Below are 24,849 nucleotides of genomic sequence, written 5' to 3' on the forward strand. Positions count from 1 at the left end.
AAATCAGAGTGCTTTAGTGCAGCAGGATCTGGTGTTCTTGTGCATGAATCATAGAAAATGAGTATACAGGTACAACAGGTGATAAGGAAAGCAAATGGAGTTCTGGCATTTATTGCTAAAGAAACAGTAAATAAAGTAAGCAATTCTTGCTGCAATTGTCCAAGGCATTAGTGCGGCTGCAGCTGGTGTTACGTACAGTTTTGATCCCCCTGAGGCAGAATGTTGCATTGGATGCAATTCAGAGGGAGTTCACTCGATTGATTCTGGAGATACGTGTCTCTCTTATGAAGAGAGATTGTTAAAAATCACAAACCAGCTTCTTGTCCAACAGGTTTATTTGGAAGCACTCTGTTTCGAAGCACCGTTTTTTCATAAGGTGGTTGTGGAGCTTAAGATCATGCTCTCAGAATTCATAGCCAAAGGAGTCCAGTGTCATGTATATGTGATACAGTAAGCAATCTTAGATTAAGACTTTTTCATCTTTTTATTAAGACATATGCTGATTTCTGTTCTTTGACATGTAAATCCGAGAACTTCAAAGTTTGTGAGAAGATTTGTAGCTCAGGTGCTTGTTGTGTTTCTGTTTGCTGAGCTGGGAGTTTGTGTTGCAGATGTTTTGTCCCCTGTCTAGGTGACATCCTCAGTGCTTGGGAGCCTCCTGTAAAGCGCTTCTGTGATCTTTCCTCCGGCTTTTGTAGTGGTACCAGATTTGTAGGGTAGCAGATTTGAAATAGATGAGAAATTACTTCTCTCAAAGAGTCGTAAATCTATGGAATTCACCACCCGAGAAGATGGTGGCCCCAGGCACTGAATAAATTCTAAGGAGAGAGATGGACAGATTTTTAATTCGTAATGAGCTAAAGAGCTGTGGAAGAGGTGAGGCTAAAATTGGGGTTGAGACCAAGATATCATCAGCCGTGATCAAGTTGAATTGCAGAGCAGGCCTGGAGGGTTGAATTGCCTACTCCTGTTTCGAGTTTCCATATTCTTCTGTTCACTTGTTGGAATATAGTCTACCATTGGACTGTCTCCAAATGGTTTCTTAAATCTGAAGCGTCTTTGGCCCTTCCGACAGGAACAGTTTTTCCCCGACTTACTACGTTCAGACCTGTTGTGATTTGAGCTCCACTGTAAAATCTGCTGTCATGTTTCTCGAAGGATAACTGTTTGTTTCTCCAATCTATCCATGTAAATGCAGTCCCTCATCCACGGAACTGATCTCTTAACCTTTCTGCACTTTCTCTTGTGCCTTCACATACTTCCGAAAGGCAGCCTAATGTTTTAATAATGTCTCAGTCGTGGATTTTAGCCTGAAATTGACCCCCATGTTTTCCAAGTTTGATCCTTCAACCACCCTTTGTTATGAAGACTTTCTTAAAGTAGCTTAATTTCTGAATAGTTTTGATTTCTAACTTCAACATTCATGTCTCCCAATCTAGACGACTTCCCGCACAAGTAGAAAATGTTTCTCTGCACCTGATCAAATACTTTGAAAATAATAAAACCTTTAACCTTATCCCCTGAGCCTTGAATATTCCAGGAAATAAAGCTGACTTTATGTAATTGCTTCTCATAGTCTAACTGTCTAACCCTTGGACCCAGGTTAATCTGTCTGATTCTTTCAAGGATGATAAGCCTTTGCTTAGTTTTGTTCTCTAGAACTATAATGCTCCAGATTTGGACTAACCATGAGCTTTAGAAATGTGTACGAAAAGTTCTAATCCTTTTCCTCTTCCCATCTTCATTAACCTATTTCATGTTTTTCTTGTACTTGGTCATACTACCATTGACTTTTACAGATTGATTTTATAATTGTTGTGATTTATTGGACTTAGAATAAGTTTGAAATGTAATATTATTCTGATATGATTTCAGAGGTGCAACTGTGCACGTACAAATGAATCTCACAGCTATTTTTGCATTGGAAACCGACACCTTGTTTCTATAAACAAAAATACTGATTTTGTCTCCTTTTGCTTCAAGATGAATGAATTCCTGTAACGTTTAGATTATTTATTTTCATCTATTAATGACTTTTTGTAACCTGTTCATCCATAATGCTTTCCACAGCTTTCATCAATCAAGTGAGCAGTTGAGGCATGAGACAAATTCTCATAGGGCTTTTTTATTTCAGCTCTATTACATTACATTTAAACGAACAGTCACTTCTTCAGAAAATTATCAGATAGTTTCTAGAAATTCATTTAAGTTCTTGGATAGTCATCCTCCTGTTTACCATGGGTTATTTCCTAGTTCGCATCAGTGTTTTAGATGGGATCTGCTCTTCACAAATCCATGTTCTTTGTGTACAGCCCAAATTACTAGGAGTTTATTACTTTGTTCTCTAGTAACATCTACACAACAGATAGCAGACTAAAGGGTCTATATTTTCTTGGTTTCTGTGCATCCACAATGACCTCCCTACTTTGTGGGGCTTTGCCCATCTTTACTACCTTTTTTCTCCAGCACTGTTTTCTTTTTGACATATACTTCAGCAAGTTGCAGTTTTAGTTAATTGTATTCTCCCATATTATCCTCCCTGTCAATTTGTAAGATGGACACAAATTAATGCAAGAATCCTCATCCATTTGTGGAAAGAGCACCGATGTGTTTCTCCATCGTGCTATATCGTGCTTGAGTTCTATCCAATCTACCAAGTTTTTCTCATGCTATTTGTCATAGTGGTTTGCAGAGTAAGCTGTCAAGTTAGTTATTTATTTGTGTTGAGCAGGTTGCATTACTTAGTTCTAGCACTTAAACTTAAATAAGTCCAGAATAAAATGTATTCTACCTTGATGCCAATTGATTGATAGCTATATTAGACTCGATTACTTTCGCTAGGTGCAAATCAGGATTTTTTTGTAAGAATTGAAGTTTTTTCTTTGCAGCAAATTATCTAAATTCTTTCAGAATTAAATGGCGATTTACTATGTTTCTTAAATTTAAGTTGTTTCAAATAATTTCTTTTTCTGATCTACTTTTCCAGAAATGTTTGTTTCAGAAACTGCAGCATAGTGTCTTCGATCAACAATCCTTTGCACATAAGAGATCGCTATACCAATTGGACAAAAGGACCAAAACGTTTGTACTGTGGGCTGGTGGGTGCTCCTCTGCCCTGCACTTCTACCAAGATGAGTTTTACTGGAACCCATTGTGTAGCAGTAAGATGGTGGCATTCTACACATCACATGTATGATGACTCCAAGGTTGAAAAATCTCTCAAGTCTCTGAAGGATAAGAATAAGCGACTGGAAGAAGGTGGTCCTGTGTATAGTCCTACAGAACCTGAAGTCCGCAAGTCCCTGAGTCAGAAGATTGTAGATGAAGTAAAACACTACTATCATGGCTTCAGGTTGTTGTGGATTGACACAAAGATCGCAGGCAGAATGCTTTGGCGGATCCTGAATGGGTATACTCTGTCAAGGAGAGAGCATAGACAGGTATATGAACAGACACCATTTATGCACAATTTTTAGCTCACTTTCTAAATTAAATTCCAAGGTTTAGCAGACTTTTCAGCTTTTATCAGAAATATAGTAAGTCTTGGTAATCTTCATTGGAATGAACATGGCATTGACTAATTATTCTTAGTACATAGGACAGAGGAAAAACTGACATGCAGACACTTTAAGTTCTGCCTCTGCCACCCATCTCTTCCTCAGTTGTAACTTGCTGTAAATTCCCCTCGTTTTTAGAGTCTACAAAAGCTTTGTTTTTACTAGTTCCTGGCCTGGTCCATAACAACAGTCCATGCATAAGTGCCAGTACACTTGTATTGCTTGGAGAAAGTGAGGACTGCAGATGCTGGAGAGTCAGTTGAAAAGTCTGGCACTGGAAAAGCACAGCAGGTCAGGCAGCATGCAAGGAGTAGGTGCCCTTCATCAGGAATTCCGGATGGAACAAAATTACATGAGCCACCTGGTATTTGACATTGGAAATTTTGTTTAAATTCAGTTGTAGGGCATAGACATCACAAGTTGGCAAGCATTTATTGTCCATCCCTAGCTTCCCTTGAACTGAGTGGCGTGCTATGCCAAATAGGGGGTCAATTACTGTGGCTCTTCAGTCACGCAATAGATTAGACCAGGTGAAGATGGAAGATTTCTTTCCCTTAAGGGCATTCATGAGCTAAATGCGTTTTTCTCACAATAGACTGTCTCACTGTCATCTGGAATTTTTAGCTTCTGTCCATGTTGTAACCAAGGCTGTGGTGGAATTCAAACTAGACCTCACTAAGTCAAGGCGCAATTTAAGAACAGGTAGACAACCCTTAATCTGAAAAGCTCAATCTCGGTAGGTTTTTTTTTTGTGAAGTTTTTTTTCACACTAACAAGGTTGTTTGGCGAGCAAACAGTTAACCCAACACCACACCCACTCTGTGTGTCACTCCGGTGCAACGTGTCGGGGTGCGGCCCAGCACTGGCAGGCCTTAATTCTGTTTCAGGGCCCATTTTACTCACAGGAAGTCTGTTCTTTGAGAAGGGTTTTTAAAATTTCACTGCCAAACTGTCACTTTTTTTTGTTCTGAAATTTGAAAAATTCTGAATTCCGAAAACCAGCGAGTCCCGAGCATTTCGGATAAAGGATTGGCACCTGTGTTGAGTAAGTAGGAAAGATGGCCTCATGATCCTGCCTTCACAGTGACCATGCCCTCAGTCATGTGACACTACCATTGTGCAAAATAGGAACCTTTCAGAGTAGAACTAACAGCTTCGAGCTGAAGAGCAGAGAGGTTATGCTGGAACTGTGTAAAATATTGGTTAGGCCACAACGTGAGTGTGTGCATTCTGGAATCCACATGAGAGGAGAGAGACCAGAAAAGATTTACCAGGATATTGCCTGGCTGGAGAGAGAAAGTTGTGAAGAGAGATTGGAGAGACTGTTTTTTTTTAACTTGGAGCAGAGGAGACTGAGGGAGGGCATGATTGAGACATGTGCAATTATGAGGGGCCTAGATAGAGTAGACAGGAGTGATTAATGATCAGGAAGCATAGATTGAAGGTAAAAGGTTTTGTGGGGATGTGAAGAAAAATATTTTTACCCAAAGAGATGGGAATCTGGCATTCACTGCCTGAGAGTATGGTAGGGAGAGAAATCCTCAACATTTCAGAAGTATTTAGACTCTCCACAGGACTTTCACTCTATTGTTGAATTCCCCCATTGTCAACATTCTTGGGGTTGTCATTATCCAGAAACTGAACTGGATCACCTGTCCAAATGCTGTTGCTGCATGAGCAGATGAGAAACTGAGGCTTCTGAGAGAAGCAACGTTTCGTCTTGATTCCCTAATGCTTGTTCAGCATCTGCATGGCACATGCAAGAGTGGTGACATAGTTTTAGCTTGGCTGACTGCTGCTCCAACAATGCTCATAGCTTGAAACCATCAAGCTATGCTTAATGGATGCCCATCCATGAGGCTAAACATTCACTCTCTCCACCTACAACACAGTGGCAGCAGGGTGTTTCAGGTACCTGATGTTCTGCTGCAACTTCAAACAATACAGCACAGGACCAGACCCTTTGGCCCTCCAAGCCTGCGCTGACACATTTTCCCCTTCCAGACTTAAAATCTATTCACTTAGAGGATCCATATCCCTCTCTTCCCTTCCCATTCATCTATTTGTCTATGTGCTCCTTGAATGCTGCTGCTTCCATCACCACCTGTGGCAATGCACCCCAGGAACTCACCACTTTTTGTGTGGAGAAACATGCCTCGCACATATCTCTTACCCCCTTTCCCCCCCCCCCTCCCCAGCCCATTAGGCTTCTCTCGGGTCACCCTTCAGCCTCCTGCGTTCCAATGAAAACCAACCTTCGGGTGACGAAGGGGTAGTGCTCCGAAAACTTGTGATTTCAAATAAACCTGTTTGGATTATAACCTGGTCTTGTGTGACTATTTGACCTTCCAATGAAGGCAAACATGCCATAGGCCATTTTTACTTCCTTAGCTACCTGCGCTGCCACCTTCGGTGATCTGTGGACATGGACACTCCGATCTCTGTATATCAGTACTCCCAAGGGTTCTGCCAATCACTGTATAATTTCCACCTGTCCTTGATCTTCCAAAATGCATGACCATTTGTCCGGATTAACCTCCACCTGACACATTTCTGCCCATAAGTCCAACTTATCTATATCCTGTTGTATCCTTTGGCAATTATCCTCCTTATCTGCAACTCCAGCAATCTTTGTATTGTCCGCAAATTTTCGAATTAGACCAAACACATTTTCCTCCAATTCACTTTGTATAGACCACGAACAGCCGAGGTCCTAGGCCTGACCCTGGTAGAGCACCGTTAATCACAACTCTATATTCGGAAAAGTATCCTTCCACTGCTAACCTTTGTTTCTTATGACTAAGCCAGTTCTGTATTCATCTTGCCAGCCCACCCTGATACCATGTGACTTCACCTGTTGTACCATTCTGCCTTGAGGGATCTTGTTGCTGAAGTCCATCAATACAGCATCAATTGGTTTTCCTCAATCATCTTTGTTACTCTCTCAAAGCAATGTTCGATCAAGTTAGTGAGGCACAACCTACCATGCATAAAATCATGCTGTCTCTTATTAATAAGTCCATTTGCTTCGGAATGTATGTAGATCCTGTCCCTGATAATCTTTTGCAATAATTTCCCAACCACTGATGTGAGGATCTCTGATCTATAATTTCCTGAATCATCCCTGCTATTATTCTTAAACAATGAGACTGCATTAATTATTCTCCAGTCCTCTGGGACCTCACCTGTGGCCAAAGAGGATACAATGATGTCTGTCAATGCTCCAGCAATTTGTTCTTTTGCCTGCCTCCATATGCTGAGATAGATCCCATCAGGACCATTTGGGGTTGCATAACTATTTAGCATGTGGAGGTCTCGTTCATTATTGAAATTAACCATACAAATTGCTCCACCAGTTAAGAAATGGCCATGCACCACCACCCACAGAATCAAGAAAGAGCTATGAATCTGTCAATCCTTTCCATGAAGGGCCTTAATACCTTAATACTTTAAGATGCACAGCACCTCTTACTTTTTAATACCAACTTAACTTACCTGAGATCATCATCCACCAATTCCTTCTCTTTGTTGAATATCGACACACAACATTTGTTTAAGATCTCACTTACCTCTTCTAGCTCCACACACAGATTTCCTCCTTTGTCCTTGAGTGGGCCAATCCTTTCCCTGGCGACCCTCTTGCTTTTTATGTGTGTAAAAAATCTTTTGAATTCTCCTTAATCCTGTTTGCCATCTACTTGTCATGATCACTTTTAGTACTTCTAATTCTGTGTTTTTTCCTACTTTTGAGGGCTTTCAGTTCCCCTTCTCCTAGACATTACATTTGCTTCCTTTTTCTTTTTGACCAAGGTCATAACATACCTGGTCAACTGAGGTTCATGTACTTTGCCATACCTATCCTTCATTCTCCCAGAAACATGCTGCTCCTGAGCTCTTATCAACTGCCGTTTGAAATACTCCCAATTGTCCAATGTGGATTTGCCCTCAAACAGCCGCCTAATACTGTACTGTTGAAGTTCGCCTTCCTCCAATTTAACACCTTCACCCAAGAAATGCTGTTATCCCTATCCATGAGTATCTTAAAACCCACGGTATTATGACCACGACTCCTGAAATGCCACCCCACTGAAACCTCACTCACCTGGCTAGATTCATTTCCCAAAACTGAGTCCAGTTTAATTTTTTTTCTGGTTGGACTTTTTGTATTCTGTGTCAAGAAATCTTCCTGAATAGTCCTTACAACTTCTTCCCATCCAAGCCCCTACCCCGTAGTGAGTCCCAGACAATATAGGGAAGCTAAAATCACCCACCACAACAACCTTGTTTTTACATCTTTCCAAAATCTGTCTACATATCCTCTATCTCCTGCTCGCTGTCGGGAGGCTTGCAGTATACCCCCGGCATTGTGATTTTCTAGATTTCTAGATTACTTACAGTGTGGAAACAGACCCTTCGACCCAACAAGTTCACACCGACCTGCCGAAGCGCACCCACTTAGATCCATTCCCCTATATTTACCCCTGCACCTAATACTACGGGCAATTTAGCCTGGCCAATTCACCTAACCTTTGATCTTTTTGCTCCTTGAGTTATATCCATATTGCCTCAATGCATGAGAATTCTGATGTATCCAACCTTAGCACAGCTGCATGATATTCCTTTGCTAGTAATACAACTCCTCCACCCCTTTACATCCCCTTCAATCACACCTGAAGCACCTAAATCTTGGGACATTCGCCTGCCAGTCTTGTCCTCCTTTCAGCCAAGTCTCCGTAATTGCAATGATGTCATAGTTCTAAATACTAACCAATGCTCTAATGTGAAAGTACTTATTTGAAACAGCGCAGCGAATCCCTGATGAACTCTACCTGTAAGCCTCTCTTGGTCCTTCCCGGAGATCACACTCTGTGGTCGTCTGGATTATAAAAGACTCTTACAGACAGTTTAGTTTAAATTATTACTTTTATTTACAAATGGCATCAATGTTACACTATAACATAGATACCTACAAGCCAGGCTTGAGCTAAGGTTATTCAAACCATTAGCAGAGTAGTGGCACCTGCTGTTACCCTTCAAAGCTCTCTTGGTCTATTCTCTCTATTGCTGCAAACAAACTGCCTTTATACAGAATTTGGTATTAAAATGACAAAAACGCCACATGTCCTCAATCAGAAAAGCAGCAAGAAAATGGCAAAACTTTGCAGAGGAAGAGAAACTCATTGACCGGTCTGAGTATGCTTCAGTAATTAAGCATCATGCACATTGAAATGGGAACCCTGATCAATCCAATCCCCAAATGGCCGATTGCTTTGACTAGATACCTTCTCTTTGCATGATTATCACATTATGTCCTAATGAGGGACTAGTCTGAACAATGTGGAAAAGGACATGAGGTAAGCTTGGTCAGCTAACATGCCCAGGATCATTGTCCTACAAGATGGCTTTTTCTTTTAAAATCATTTTAGGTTCCCAAAATTCAAATTAAATTCATAACATTCCCAGATCTTGAGCTTCAGGCAACAACCCATAAACAAGGAAAGTTAGAACAAGGGAAGTCAAAATACACAACCGTATCAATGAAGCAGAAAACTCCAAAAAGGGATCGTGCTGGAAGGTTGAGTGAAATAGGAGTTGATGTGAAGGGTGAGGGCAGTAACAAATTAGAAATACTATATATGAATGTGGGAAGCATTAAAAGTAAGATGGATGAGCTTGAAGCTCTTTTGGAAACTGGCAGATATGATATTGTGGGGATAACTGAGACGTGGCTTCAAGTGGACAGGGCCTAAGAAATGAATATTCAAGGCTACACGTGCGATCGTAAGGACAGACTGACGGGCAGAGAGGGTGGGGTGGCCATGTTGGTAAGGGATGATACTCAGTCCCTTGTACGGGGGGGGGGACCTAGAATCAGGAGATGGAGAGTCAGTATGGATAGAGCTGAGAAATTCTAAGGGTTAAAAACTCCAGTCTGGATGTCGGATGTAAGTTGAATTAGGAGCTGAAATTGGCCTGTCACAAAGATGTTAGTACAGTTGTTATGGGGGATTTCAACATGCAGGTAGACTGGGAGAATCAGGATGATATTGGACCTCAAGAAAGAGACTTTGTGGACTGCATCCGAGATGGATTCTTAGAACAGCTGGTGCTGGAGCCTACCAGAGAGAAGACAATTCTGGATCTGGTATTGTGTAACGAACCAGAATTGATCAGGGACCTCGAAGTGAAAGAGTCATTGGGAAGTAGTGACCACAATACAATAAGCTTCAATCTGCAATTTGAGAGGGAGAGGGTACAATCGGAAGTGACAATATTTCTGTTGAATAAAGGGAACTATGCAGCTATGAGGGAGGAGCTGGCCAAAGTTCAATGGTGCAATACCTTGGCAGGGATGACTGGCGGAGCAATGGCAGATATTTCTGTGTATAATGCAGAAGATGCAGGATCACTTCATTCCAGAAAGGAAGAAAGATCCTAGGAGGAGGCATAGGTGGCCGTGGCTGACGAGGGAAGTTAAGAAACATATTATGTTAAAAGAGAAAAAGTATAACATAGCAAAGATAAGTGGGAAAATGGAGGACTGGCAAGCTTTTGAAGAACAACAGAGGATTACTAAGAAGGAAATACACAAAAAAATGAGGTATGAAGGTAAACTGGCCAAAAATATAAAGGAGGATATTAAAAGCTTTTTTTTTAGGTATGTGAAAGGCAAAAAAATTGTTGAGACTAAAATTGGGCCCTTGAAGACAGAAACAGGGGAATATATTACGGGGAACAAAGAAATGGCAGAAGAATTGAATTGGTACATCAAATCTGTGTTCACTGGGTGTTCACACAAGCAATCTCCCTGAGGTAACAGTGGCTGAAGGACCTGAACTGAAGGGAATTTATATTTCCCAGGAATTGGTGTTGGAGAGACTGTTAGGTCTGAAGGTTGATAAGTCCCCGGGGCCTGATGGTCTACATCCCAGGGTACTGAAGGAGGTGGCTCGGGAAATCGTGGATGCGTTGGTGATTATTTTCCAGAGTTCGATGGATTCGGGATCAGTTCCAGCGGATTGGAGGGTAGTGAATGTTGTATCACTTTTTAAGAAAGGTGGGAGAGAGAAAGCAGGAAATTCTAGACCAGTTAGTCTGACCTCAGTGGTGGGAAAGATGCTGGAGTCTATTATAAAGGATGAAATTAGGACACATCTGGATAGTAGTAACATGATAGGTCAGAGTCAGCATGGATTTATGAAGGGGAAATCATGCTTGACTAATCTTCTGGAGGCTTTTGAGGATGTAACTCTGAAGATGGATGAGGGAGATCCAGTAGATGCAGTGTACCTAGACTTTCAGAAAGCTTTTGATAAAGTCCCATGTAGGAGGTTAGTGAGCAAAATTAGGGCGCATGGTATTGGGGGCAAAGTACTAACTTGGATTGAAAGTTGGTTGGCTGATAGGAAACAAAGAAGTGATAAAAGGCTTTGTTTCGGAATAGCAGGCAGTGACCTGTGGGGTAACGCTGGGATCACAGCTTTTTACAAGGTATGTTAATGATATAGAAGATGGTATTAGTAATAACATTAGCAAATTTGCTGATGATACTAAGCTGGGTGGCAGGGTGAAATGTGAGGAGGATGTTAGGAGATTACAGGGTGACCTGGACAGGTTAGGTGAGCGGTCAGATGCATGGCAGATGCAGTTTAATGTGGATAAATGTATGGTTATCCATTTTGGTGGCAAGAATAGGAAGGCAGATTACTACCTCAATGGAATCCATTTAGGTAAAGGGGCTGTACAGAGAGATCTGGGTGTTCTTGTACACCAGTCAATGAAGGTAAGCATGCAGGTACAGCAGGTAGTGAAGAAGGCTAATAGCATGCTGGCCTTCATAACAAGAGGGATTGAGTATAGAAGCAAAGAGGTTCTTCTACAGCTGTACAGGGCCTTGGTGAGACCACACCTGGAGTATTGTGTGCATTGAGGAAAAAACATTCTGGCTATTGAGGGAGTGCAGCGTAGGTTCATGAGGTCAATTCCTGGAATGGCGGGACTACCTTACGCTGAAAGACTGGAGCGACTGGGCTTGTATACCCTTGAGTTTAGAAGACTGAGAGGGGATCTGATTGAGACATATAAGATTATGAAAGGATTGGACACTCTGGCAGCAGGAAACATGTTTCCGCTGATGGGTGAGTGCCGAACCAGAGGACACCGCTTTAAAATACGGAGTAGACCATTTAGGACAGAGATGAGGAGAAACTTCTTCACCCAGAGAGTGGTGGCTGTGTGGAATGCTCTGCCCCAGAGGGCAGTGGAGGCCCAGTCTCTGGATTCATTTGAGAAAGACTTGAATAGAGCTCTCAAGGATAGTGGAATCAAGGGTTATGGAGATAAGGCAGGAGCAGGATACTGATTAAGGATGATCAGCCAATATATTGAATGTTGATGCAGGCTCGAAGGACAGAATGGCCCACTCCTGCACCTATTGTCTAGTCAATCCATGACAAGCAATTGTACACTTAAATCAGACCACAGAGTTAACCTTTTCCGCCAGCTTCCGTTCCCCCTCGCCCTCTCTTTTAAGACATCAGTCCCAATCCTGCCCAGGTGTAACCTGTCCAGTTTTTCCACTCCCCCCCCCCCCCCCCCCCCCCCCCCCCAGAACCGGTCCCATTGCCCCGTGAATCTGAAACCCTTCCCCTCTCACCATCCTTTCAGCCACGTGTTCCTCCTATGTATCCTGCTGTTCCTGCTCTAAGTTGCTCGTGGCACTGGTAATAACCTTTTGAGATCCTACATTTGAACTTTGTTCTTAGTTCTCTATGTCCTGCTTTTTAGGACTTTTTTTTTTAACCTGTGTCATTGGTATCAGTGTCTACCACAATCACTGGCTATTTGCAGCTGGAAACACTTGCACACGTGCAGGTCCTGGGCACACGAAATGTGCCCAGCATCCCACATTGAGCAAGAGGAACAGACTATGATTTGGAGCTCTCCTTCCATGTCTTACCCGTTTAACTTAACTAATTCTTACAGCATCAACTACTTTTAATACTGAATTGAAGCTGCAGGTCTGCTCTGCTCCAAAAACAATTTCTCATACCTTGCATGCTACTGAACAACAGCCTTTTCCAAAAGGTGTTTAGGCCTGCACTCTTTTACCTGCTGGGACTCTTGTTGCAAGCCAGTCTTTTCATGATAATCTGTCTCCTCTCCTCTGAACCTTGCCTTTTTTTAGTTAGAGGAAGAACGGGGAGTGGAGACACTGTAGTAATGTCATGGTTGGAGCTGTTCCTTAACACCAGGTTCTTCCACAATGTCTCAGCAACTTCCCAGTTGGATGCTGTTCCTCCTCCTTGTCACCAGGGATCATCTTCCATGATGCCTTTCACACCTATACTGGCTGTAAAATCCATCCCCAGAAGGCAAACTAATGATGTCTCATCCCATAGTGGTTGGATCCCAAGAATCATTTACTGCCTTGCAAACCCACAATGTTAGAAGGACAAGGGCAAGGGCAGCAGCTGCAAAGAAACTCCATCACACAAGTTCTCCTCCTTGTCCCTCTCTCTGTCCTGACTTGGAACTATGGTGAAGATTGGCATCCCTTTACTGTTGGAAGATCAAAAAATTGCTAGAGCCTTGAGTTTACTGACACCAGATGGACTGGTTCAAGATGGCAGTTCAGTGCCATCTACCTGAGGGCAGTTGGTGATGAGCAAATCTGTAGGCATACCCAACCATCTCAAGAAAAATAAATTTAACAACTGCCACAATTTCTTAAGCAAAGAACAGGAACTCACCATTTAGCCTGTCAAATGTATCCTGACACTGAACATAAAAGATAGACAGTAGAAAAGTACAGCACAGAACAGGCTCTTCGGCCCATGATGTTGTGCCGAGGATTAATCCTAATGTAAAATAAAATAACCTAACCTACGCACCCCTCAATTCACTGCTGTCCATGTGCATGTCCAGCAGTCACTTAAATGTCCCGAATGACTCTGTTTCCACCACCACCACCACCACTGGCAAACATGTTCCATGCATTCACAACTCTGCGTAAAGAATCTACCTCTGAAGACCCCTCTATTGCTTGTTCCTAATATCTTAAACCTATAACCCCTCATGCCAGTCAATCCTGCCTTGGGGAAAAGTGTCTGGCTATTGAGTCTATCCATGCCTCTCATTACCTTGTATATCTCGATCAGGTCACCTCTCTTCCTCCTCCTCCCCAGAGAAAAAAGTCCAAGCTTAGTCAACCTCTTTTCATTAGACAAGCCCTCCAGTCCAGGGCAGCATCCTGGTCAACCTTCTTTTCACTCTGTTTTTGTGGTTCTGTTTGCCGAGCTGGGAATTTGTCTTGCCAACGTTTCGTCCCCTGTCTAGGTGACATCCTCAGTGCTTGGGAGCCTCCTGTGAAGCGCTTCTGTGCTGTTTCCTCCGGCATTTATAGTGGCCTGTCTCTGCCGCTTCCGGTTGTCAGTTCCAGCTGTCCGCTGTAGTGGCCGGTATATTGGGTCCAGGTCGATGTGTTTGTTGAGAGAGTCTGTGAATGAGTGCCATGCCTCTAGGAATTCCCTGGCTGTTCTCTGTTTGGCTTGCCCTATCATGGTAGTGTTGTGCCAGTCGAATTCATGTTGCTTGTCTTCTGTGTGTGTGGCTAACGACACGACTAAGTATCCTAGTAGCCGCACACACAGACGACAAGCAACATGAATTTGACTGGGACAACACTACCATTATAGGGCAAGCCAAACAGAGAACAGCCAGGGAATTCCTAGAGGCATGGCACTCATCCACAGACTCTATCAACAAACACATCGACCTGGACCCAATATACCGGCCACTACAGCGGACAGCTGGAACTGACAACCGGAAGCGGCAGAGACAGGCCACTATAAATGCCGGAGGAAACAGCACAGAAGCGCTTCACAGGAGGCTCCCAAGCACTGAGGATGTCACCTTGACAGGGGACGAAACGTTTGCAAGACAAATTCCCAGCTCGGTGAACAGAACCACAACAACGAGCACCCGAGCTACAAATCTTCTCCCAAGCTTCTTTTCACTCTCTCTCCAAAGCCTCTGTATATTTCCTATAGTAGGGTGACCAGAACTGGACACAATATTGCAAGTGTGGTCTCACCAGGGAGTTGTAGAACTGTAGCAAAATCACACAGCTCTGAAACTGGATCCCCCTGTTAATGAAAGCCAAAACACCATATGCTTTCTTAACAACCCTATCCACTTGGGTGGCAACCTTGATTGATCTATGTACTTGAACACCAAGATCCTTCTGTTCCTCCACACTGCCAAGAATCCTGTCTTTAATCCTATATTCAGCATTTGAGTTCTACCTTCCAAAATGCATCACTTTGCATTTATCCAGGTTGAATTCCATCTGCCATTTATCAGCCCAGCTCTGCAGCCTGCAATAGCCCTCGATACAATCAACAGCACCTCCAACATTTGTCATCTGCAAATTTACTCGTCCACCCCTCTACCTCATCCAAGTCATGTATAAAAACTACAAAGAGCAGAAGCCCAAGAACAAAGCCCCACTCATTACTGACTTCCCAGCAGCATACTTTCCATCTACAACCACTCTCTGCCTTCTGTCAGCCAACCAATTCTGAATCCAGATCGCCAAATCTCCCTGTATCCCATATCTCTGACATTGTGAATGAGCCTACCATGGGGAACCTTATCAAATGCCTTGCTGAAGTCCATTCAACATCCACTGCTCGACCTTCGATGACTTGTCACCTCCTCAAAGAACTCAATAAGATTTTGTGAGGCATGACCTGCTCCTCACAAAGCTGTGCTGACTGCCTTTAATCATGCTATGCTTTTCCAAATAGTCGTAAATCCTATCCCTCAGAATTCTTTCCAAAATCTTGCTGACCACAGACGTAAGACTGACTGGTCTGTAATTGCCAGGAATTTCCCTATTGTGCTCTTGAAAAGAGAAACCACATTCGCTTCCTTCCAATCCTCCAGTACAACTCCCATGAAGAGTGAGGTGGTGAAGATCTTTGCCAGCAGCTTAGCAACCTTCTTTTTCGCTTCCCGGAGCAACCTAGGATAAATCTGGTCTGATCCTGGGGACTTATCAATTTTAATGTTTGCCAAAATTTCCAGCACATAAACTTCTTCAATCTTGATCTGTTCAAGCCTGTATCCCAGCTCCTCAAAGTTCTCATTTCGCATTCTCATTGAGCTAGCTTCTGATCTGTAATCCAAATCCCTTGATTCTCCTTTGCCCTACATCCTTAAAATTATTTATCTCCTGTAAATATATTAATCTCCATTTGGTTTCTAATAGTAATTGATTGCGCATAAACTATTGTTTGTGGAAGACAGTTAAAAAAATCAACCACCCTTTGCATGTAAAAGTCTTTCCCACAGAAATGGGATTCATGTTTGCTTATTCCTGGACTCCCCAACCGGTGAAAATTTCAGTGCAGTAGATATGACATTTTCCCCAAAGCACAACATTGCACTCAGAAAAATGTTTCAATATGTTCTCAATACTTTTTGACTTGCAGACCCATTCCTTGTAAAGCATGTTGCCCAATGAGTGCTCCAGTTTCTAGCCTCAAGGGAGACAAGAGCTGCAGTAGCAAATTTTCCCTTTTGCACATCTGCAGTGGCTACCTTAAGCTTTCGTCCTTCACTCCGCATCGAGCAAACTTTGGAATGTGCCAGTCTGTAAAACTCCATTGAGGGCAATTTCTTGCATTGGAAGATGAGCACGTTTTGGGCAGACAGTGTCTTTCAGATGGTCTTCCGTGTTTAGTTGATATTTGTTTAGGTTGTGTACTTGGAAACAGCCATAGAGTGCAATGTGCTACATGTAGCTGCTTGGGATGGACATATGCAAAAACTACATTTCTCTGATGTTGTGAAATTGGAAAACTTATTTTGAAGTTGCTACTTACTGTGCAAGGTTGTATTTTGAAAGTTAGTGGTCATAACACTGCAGTGAAAGCGTGGTCATGAGCTCCACAGTGAAGCTTTAAAATTTCTAAGCAACTTCTGAACCCAAAATCATCATCATTTGTGGTTGATTGTTTGAGTAATCTTGTTGCAAATTCCACAACAGTATCTGTACAAATGATCATGTTTCTTCGAAGCGCATTGTAGACATGGTGGATTGGAATGCACAAGCCAGAATATATGGTAATTCAATAATTTATATTATGATTTCTGTGCTCCAGGTTAATTAATAAAACAAAAAATTCTCTAACTCCAGTATGTTCCGTGCCATGAGTTAGTGTATGATCAGTTGTTTTGCTTCTGGCCTGCTCATGAGTTGCTGATGAAGAAGAGAACAATGGTGAAAATGAACGTGTTGCGTCACTACTTACCAGATGCTCTTGTTAAACAGTGACATTCTAGTCAGAATATCCTTTGTGTTTATTAACTTAAGCTCAGCATTTTATTTTGAAAGAATGAATAAAAACAATCCAGAATGTCATGAGTAACTTTCCCTTACATTGGGAAATGTGTGTTTTATGGTTTTGCTAGAGATAGGTCTTTAGATTTTTGAATGAAGCATTTGCAGAATCATCGATTTCCTAAGAACAGAGAAACCTTGGTTATCCGAATATAAATTATCTGACTTTCGGATTATCCGAAGATGATCTCAAGGTCCCGATAGAAACATTACATCAAAACGATGTTTTCAACATTGATCACGTCTTTTGTTTACAATAATTAAAAATAAATTTGGCTTTTTGAAATGCTGCCGAGAACACTCCTGGACATTGATGGCAGCCCAAGCACCAAATGACTGACCGCCCTCCCTCTCTTTCTCTCTCCCCAATGCTTTCCCTGGAGTTCTACACAAGAGTGTACCCTAAGGACCCTTTTCCCCAGATAATCTCTCCATCATTGTCCTGGAGAGGGTAAAGGTGGAACTTATATAAAGGTTGACGTTAAAAAGGTGTGTGTATGTGTGTGTATATACTATTGAGATTCACCCCCTCAAAGGCAGCAGCTGTCCTGCTGTTGGTGTCCAGTCTGGCTGCTGGGGGAGAGGGGAGGGAAAGAAGAGGGAGCGGGAGGGTGGGGGGGGTGGAGTTTGGTGGTGACAGGGATGGCCTGGGGTTTCAGCATTGCTGTACGTCCCTTAAACACAAGTGTGTGTCTGATCAGAAACAAATCCTGAGACAGAAGGGGGAGCAAAGCAGGCAGAGCAAGGACAAAGTAAACTTCAGAAACCTCCGACCGTAGACGAGAGGCATTGAATCAATTAACCGAATAATCAATTATGGGATGAAATACTGCCAGCCCATCTCGTTGGGATAATGCAGGTTCCTCTGTATATTGCGAAGTCATACTTGCAATTCATTCCAACACATCTGACGATAGATATTAGGCTAACTGGCCCATAGTTTCCTCTCCCCCTCTTCCCCAAACCCTCCCACAGCTCCCCACATTTGCTAAATACAATCTGTTAAGACTGTTCCTCAGTCTAGTGAATTTTGGGAAATCATAATCAGCATATTATTCCCTCTGTATCTGAAGTTGTAGTGTTTTGCTTCACTAAACCAGGGATGAAACCTGGCTTAATTAAGAGTGCTGGAAGCCATCCCAGAAGCAGCACCAGGTGCATTTGAAAATGTAGTGTGTTTGTGGTGAGCTACGATGGGAATATGACACACTTCATTTTATTTCATGTATACCAAATAATAGAAACAGTGATTTGGGAAAAGCAAGCCAACAACCAATGGAGAAGATCTAAGTTTTGCAGTCCTGCCAGATAAAGCAGTGAATGGTGGTGAAAATTTAAACAATTAATCTCAGTAGGACTATAGAGTCATGACTATCGGTGGATTGTTAATCTGTAGACCCAGGTAATGTATTGGAAACCTGGGTTTCAATCCTGTTTTGGCAAGAATTTGATGACCGTGGGGGGCATGTTGGTTTGGTGGTGAGCCCTCATTAATTTACTGTTTATCTTATTGACTTGGAGGAGAGGCTGTTTCTCCTTTTGACAGTATCTACAACCAGAGGGTGTAAGGCTTTACAGATTGAGGAGGAATTTGTTTGGAGGGTAGTAAATCTCTGGAATTCTTTACCACAGAGGGCTGTTGAAGCTGGGCTGTTATGTATATTCAAACTTGAGATAGGCAGATTTTTAATCAGCGAATCTAGATTGTGGGGAAAAGGCAGGTAAGTGGACTTGAAGATCATCAGAACAGTCCTGATCTCATTGGTTGGCACAAAACACTTGATGAATGGCCTACATTTTTATTTGTGGGAATAGCCATCATATTATCATTTGGAAATGAATTGGACAATTTCTTGGAGAGAATTTTCAAGTGCCAGTGAAAGGTCAAAGGAGTGGGATTAATTTAAATAACTGGAACAAAGAAATGGCATTGACCTAATGGACTGTATGACTTGTGTTTTCCCACGACAAGCATTGGTTCATTTTTATTGTCAGAAACTTCTGAATGACTGGTCCAGTAAATTCACCCTCATATAATTTTCCTCATGGAACAGTCTATAAGTTCAAGTTTTAATCAGACAAATCTGCTTATCGCTGTCATTAATTGTCAAACATTTTTAAGTGAAATTAAAGGAAATGCTTTTGAATTTTAACTTTTTTTTTAAATCTCCTTAACAGTTTCTGAGGACATGTGCTGATCTCTTTCGCCTGGTGCCATTCCTAGTTTTCATCATTGTTCCATTCATGGAGTTTCTTCTTCCTGTTGTCCTTAAACTTTTCCCTAACATGCTTCCTTCAACCTTTGAGACCAAATCGAAGAAGGTGAGTATGTATCGACAATGTGTTTTAGCATGCACTTGTAATCTCTCCAGTCTGGAATGCCTGGGACTGAAGTCACTTTAGGATATTTCTAGATTAATGATATTACATTAGAATGTCTAATACCCAGTCTGTGAACCAGAGCAAAGCATGGATATTTATCTTTGTATGAAGCCTAAAACATTATTAAGACATTATACGTAAGCATTCATTTATCTCCCAAATATTTATGTTACTCCCCTCTCAGTGCTCTCATATAATGCACAGGTATACTCAAAACGCTTCTGTCCTAGTGTATCCAACCTATAGATTTCCTCACTGGAGAGGTTGTAGTGTATTTTAATATTCTAAGGCACCACGTGTCAAATTTTGCATGGTGTTAACTGCTCAAGTTGGACTATGTTTGGTTTACTCTCAATTGTTACAAACCTGCAGCACTTGATCCAAAAATTCTGCAAGTATGTTTGTGTCACACATAATTTAAGGCAGGTGTTATCTGAATTAGGAAGTTCTAGCTTTTGTCTAATTGTTCCATTATTTGTGCCAATGAAGTTTTAAAAATGAGCCTCAAAATTAAGCTTGAGGTGTGTTCAAATTTTTTCCAATGTTTTCACTTCAGAAAATTTATTATGTGCTGCGAAGGTCGTAAACTGTTTTAAAGGCCATTAGTTAAACACTTGCAAATAAATTAACAAGAATCAATAGATTAATAGGAATTAATAGATTAACAGGGCAGCAAGGTGGCTCAGTTGTTATCACTGCAGCCTCACAGCGCCAGGGTCCCAGGTTTGATTCCAGCCTTGGGTGATTGTGTGGAGCTTGCACATACTCCCCGTGTCTGTGTGGGTTTCCTCCCACAGTCCAAAGATGTGCAGGTTAGGTGAATTGGCCATGCTAAATTGCCCGTAGTGTCAGGTGCATTAGTCAGATCAAAATGGGACTGGGTGGGTTACTCTTTGTAGGGTTGATGTGGACTTGTTGGGCCGAAGGGCCTGTTTTCACACTGTCGGGAATCTGATCAAAAGGGAACATGTTTACAAACCAAAATTTTGCCTAAAAAGGTACTTGATACATTAGTTTTTAAAAAAATATTCACCCTCTAATAATCAAAATATTGTTCTTTTCTTCCTTGACATTGTAAACAGCCTACTTTCACCTTTCCCAAATGCTAACCCTATGTGAATCTTGACTGACAAATTAATGGCCTGTTATTTCAGCACTGGGCTATGATCGCTAATTCTCATCCAATTGTACCTCGGTCACTTAGTAATTGAGAGCAGCCTGGCTATCTATCCTCTTGTCTTCTCCCTGCTCCGATTCACTCCAAACTTCAGCTTTTTACCAAGCTAAGTTAGTTAAATTTGTTCAATACAGACAGAATATACCAACTTTTTTATGTTCTGCAGAATAAATTGACAAGTATTTATAAGTTCCTCGTTTTGCCTGATACATTAGACTTCAAATATTCACTATTTTCTGCTGCCATCCACGTATCAAATGTTTTTCTTCCATTGTGCAACAGAATTAGTAGTGATATTTTACACTGCAGCTGTATCACTATAATACAAGTCTGAGGCAAAGGCTTATACCTGAAACATTGGTCCTCTCCACCACCTGATGCTGTCTGGCTTTCTGTGCTCTTCCAGCCTCCTGCTTGTTCAATGATACATTGGCTAAGACACATCTCCTCCCCCTTGATAGACCAAAATAGAAATTGTTCTAAGTTGGTGAAAACTAGTAAATGGCTCACTTGAACTTGAGTAGAACAAATTAAGTATTTATTGAAACCTGTTAAGCAGTTTATAAAATTGTATTGGATACGAATACTGGAAATGTATTATTTTGAAACATCTAATGTTTTTGAAAGCTAATGAGTATTCATTTCCATTAGGAAGAAAGGTTGAAAAAGGAGCTGAGAGTGAAGCTTGAAATGGCAAAATTTCTTCAAGATACAATTGAAGAGATTGCTCTAAGAAATAAAGCAGCTAAGGGTGATGTTACGAAAGACTTTTCTACTTTCTTTCAGAAGGTAAAATTTAGACTTCAGCTGCACTTCTGGTTTGTTGCCAATATTGAATGCGCAAGTGAAAATGACAGTTGTCTTTTATTTTTAGTATTGACTTTTGTTTCTGTGTTTTATTTAAACACAAGCTTTAGTTCTGAGACAGCAGACGGTGATTGATCTCAATCACCTTCGATTAGTGCTCATCCTTTTGATTTAGTATCCATTAATTGTTATCAGAAGGTAAAAGTATGTATTTGCATTTACGGGACTGAATTTGATAATGTGAAAATTTTGCTGCTCATACTTGCTGTCTAGAGAATGTTGATTGAGGGCTATTGATGCCCATGAAGTTATATCCCAGCCTTATTCACTGGCTGCAGGAGTGAGACAGGTCTGCCAAGTATAAAGGCTCTAACATTTTCTGCTTTGGTGGATTCACATTTGATCATTTTTAATCTGTGGACATACATGCTTGGAGGGAAATAAAGTTCATCCAAGAAGTTTGAAGCAAATTTAATTATTCCTAATCTGTGATACTTACTTCCTCCTACAAGCAGCTTGTTTCACCTGTAATTTCGGGGAATTAATTTTTAGATGCACGCATTAATTAACATGTTGAAAATGCTAATATAGCAGTGCCTTTGCACCTCACCCAACTGGTGGTTGTTCATGCTTAAGTAGTAGACGTATATTTCAAACAATTTATACCCATGTGGCCTGATACAAGGATGGTGCTTGCTCGTGCCAAAGATGCATGGTGGAATCTTTAAATGTGGGGAGGCTATGGTGCTGCAGCTACCACATGGTTCTGGTTAAACAGAAAACTAGCACTGTGCTACAAGACCGCTTAACACTGGTATCAGCATGATGATGTGGAATATTAGACACATTTTCTGTCATTTTGAGAAGAACAAAACCAATCTGCCAAAATACTACCCTTTTAACCAATCCCCTACTAAATGATGGAAGGTATGCAGACAGTGCTATCAAGTGACATTTACTGTTGCTAAGCTTGGGAGATAGTTAGAAAACAGATCAGTCAGAGACTGGTGCAGTTGAGCAAAGGAGTGAGTCAAACAATCAGGACAGGCAGGAACAAAGGAGAGAACGAGGTAGGACTGGTAAATTAAACTGCATTCTATTTCAATGTGAAAGGCCTGATAGGTAAGGCAGATGAACTCTGGACACGGTTGGGAATGTGGGACTGGGATATCGTAGCAATTCCAGAAACTTGGCTCAGAGAAAGACTGGGCTGGCAGCTTAATGTTCCAGGGCATGAATGCGACAGGAAGGAGAGAAAGGAGGACAAAAGAGGAGGACTGGTGCTTTTGATTAGGAATAACATTACAGCTGTACTTTGGGAGAGTATTCCTGGGAATACATCCAGTGGAATTATTCGGGTGGAACTGGGAAATAAGAAAGGGGTAATCGCCTTATTGGAATTGTACTATAGATCCTGCCTTAGCGGGAAACAAATTTGTAACGAGATCTTGGTTATCTTGAACAATAACAGAATGGTAACGATAGGGGATTTTAACTTTCTGAACATAGACTGGGACTGTCTTGGAGTTAAGGGCTTGGATGGAGAGGAATTTGTGTGTACAAGAAAATGTTCTGATTCAGTTTATGTACATACCTACTAGAGAAGGTACAAAACTTGACCTTCTCTTACTAAATAAAACAGGGCAAGCGACTGAGGTGTCAGTGGGGGGATCACTTTGGGGAAAGTGATCATAATTCTATTAGTTTTAAAATAGTGATAGAAAAGAATAGACCAGACCTAAAAGTTAAAGTTCTAAATTGGAGCAAGGCAAATTTTGATGGCATTAGGCAAGAACTTTCATAAATTGATTGGGCGGCGGATATTCCCAGGTAAAGTGACAGCTGGGAGGTGGAAAGTCTTCAAAAATGAGATAACAAAAATCCAGAGTGTGTGTTCCTGTTAGTGTGAAGGCAAGGCTAGTCTATGTTGGAAATGCCAGATGACTAGGGCAATTGAAAAAGAAAGAAACATATACCAGGTATAGCCAGGAGAGATAGAGTAGAAGAGTATAAAGGCAGGAGGAGTATACTTACAAGGGAATCAGGAGGGCAAAAAGGGGATATGAGACACCTTTGGATTCTCCACAACCTTATTTGCCAAAGGGATTCTGCAAATACATTAAGGTTAAAAGAGTAACCAGGGAGAGAATGGGGCTCTTTAAGGCAATCCATGTGTGAAACCGCAGGAGGTGGGGGAGATACTGAATGAGTACTTTGCGTTATTGTTTGCTACGAAGAAGGCTATGGAAGCTAGAGAAATGAGGGCAGGATTGATACACTTAGAGTCATAGAGAATTATAGCATGCAAACAGACCCTTCAGTCCAACTCATCGATGCTGTCCAGATATTCTAAATAATCTAGTCCCATTTGCCAACACTTGGCCCATGTCCCTGTGAACCCTTCCGATTGATATACCCATCCCAGATGGCTTTTAATTGTTGTAGTTGTACCCGCCTTCAACACTTCCTCTGGCAGCTTATTCCATAATCACATCACGGCCAATGTGAAAATGTTGCCCCTTATATTGAGGGCATAATAAGAAAATACAGGAAGGAATGTTTCCCTTTGTTGGAGGGATCAATGACTCAGCGTAGATTTAAATTGAAGGACAGGAGGTTCAGAGGGGATGTGAGGAAATGTTTTTTCACCTCTAGGGGAATGGGAATCTGAACTCCCTGCATGTCAGATTTGTAGAGGCACAAATCCTCATTAGGATTTGTGACATGCAGGGAGTTCAGATTCCCATTACCCTGGAGGTGAAAAAATATTTACCCTCATCCCTTCTGCATAATATTTAAATGTGCACTTGTAATGCCAAGCCATGCAAGGCTCTAAGCCAAGTGATGGCACATGGGATTAGCATAGTTAGGTGGTTGTTTTGACTGTCGACATACTCTAATGTACCAAAGGGCCACCTTAATGTTGGCCACTTCTGATTTGAACTTTGTCATCTGGCAAAATGCACCGCAGGAACTCTTTAAGACTTATGCAACAGCACCTCCCAAATCTATTATCTTTTGCAGTCTAGAAGAACCAAGACAGCATGTCTATGAGAACATCAGTGCCCCAAGTTCCATTCCAAGGTGCCCACCAATCTTCCTTAAAATGTTGCAATTCCTTCAATATTTGTGGCTGAAAATTCTGGATTATCTACGCAAAGGCATGAAAAGTCCTTCATCACATGGATTGGAGAAGTTCACACACGTGACTCATCACTATTTTGCAGGACAGTTAGGGATGGGCTATAAATGCTATATGATTTAAGCCAATGAAAAATAAATCCAAATGCTGTAAATGCACAGCATCATTGCTGTAAATGCACACCAGAGAGCTCAGCCTCGATTTTGTGGTAGCCATGATGGTATTATTGTCAGCATTTGTCAATACCCCTCTGCACTTTTTTTTGTTTAGCAACTTCTCTCTTCCAAGTGCAGGTTTAAATCTGGAAATCAGGAAGATGCTGTTGATGATTCTGACATAGGTCATCAACATCTCCTTCCCCTGAAGGGATTAAGTT

The 24,849-nt window shown here is 41.6% G+C and overlaps 1 protein-coding gene across 2 annotated transcripts in view; it reads left to right on the forward strand.

The window, feature by feature from the left end:
* The window catches only part of letm1 (leucine zipper-EF-hand containing transmembrane protein 1), an 87,797-nt gene that overhangs the window by 21,112 nt on the left and 41,836 nt on the right, over positions 1–24,849 (forward strand). For both annotated transcript variants that reach the window (XM_072575327.1, XM_072575336.1), the window contains exons 3-5: positions 2,987–3,440; positions 19,144–19,287; positions 21,176–21,313. In XM_072575327.1, the coding sequence (XP_072431428.1) occupies positions 2,987–3,440; positions 19,144–19,287; positions 21,176–21,313 (736 nt within the window). The remainder of the gene's footprint in view (positions 1–2,986; positions 3,441–19,143; positions 19,288–21,175; positions 21,314–24,849) is intronic.

The sequence above is a fragment of the Chiloscyllium punctatum genome, chromosome 1 (assembly GCF_047496795.1).
Source record: "Chiloscyllium punctatum isolate Juve2018m chromosome 1, sChiPun1.3, whole genome shotgun sequence".
NCBI classification, from domain to species: Eukaryota; Metazoa; Chordata; class Chondrichthyes; order Orectolobiformes; family Hemiscylliidae; genus Chiloscyllium; species Chiloscyllium punctatum.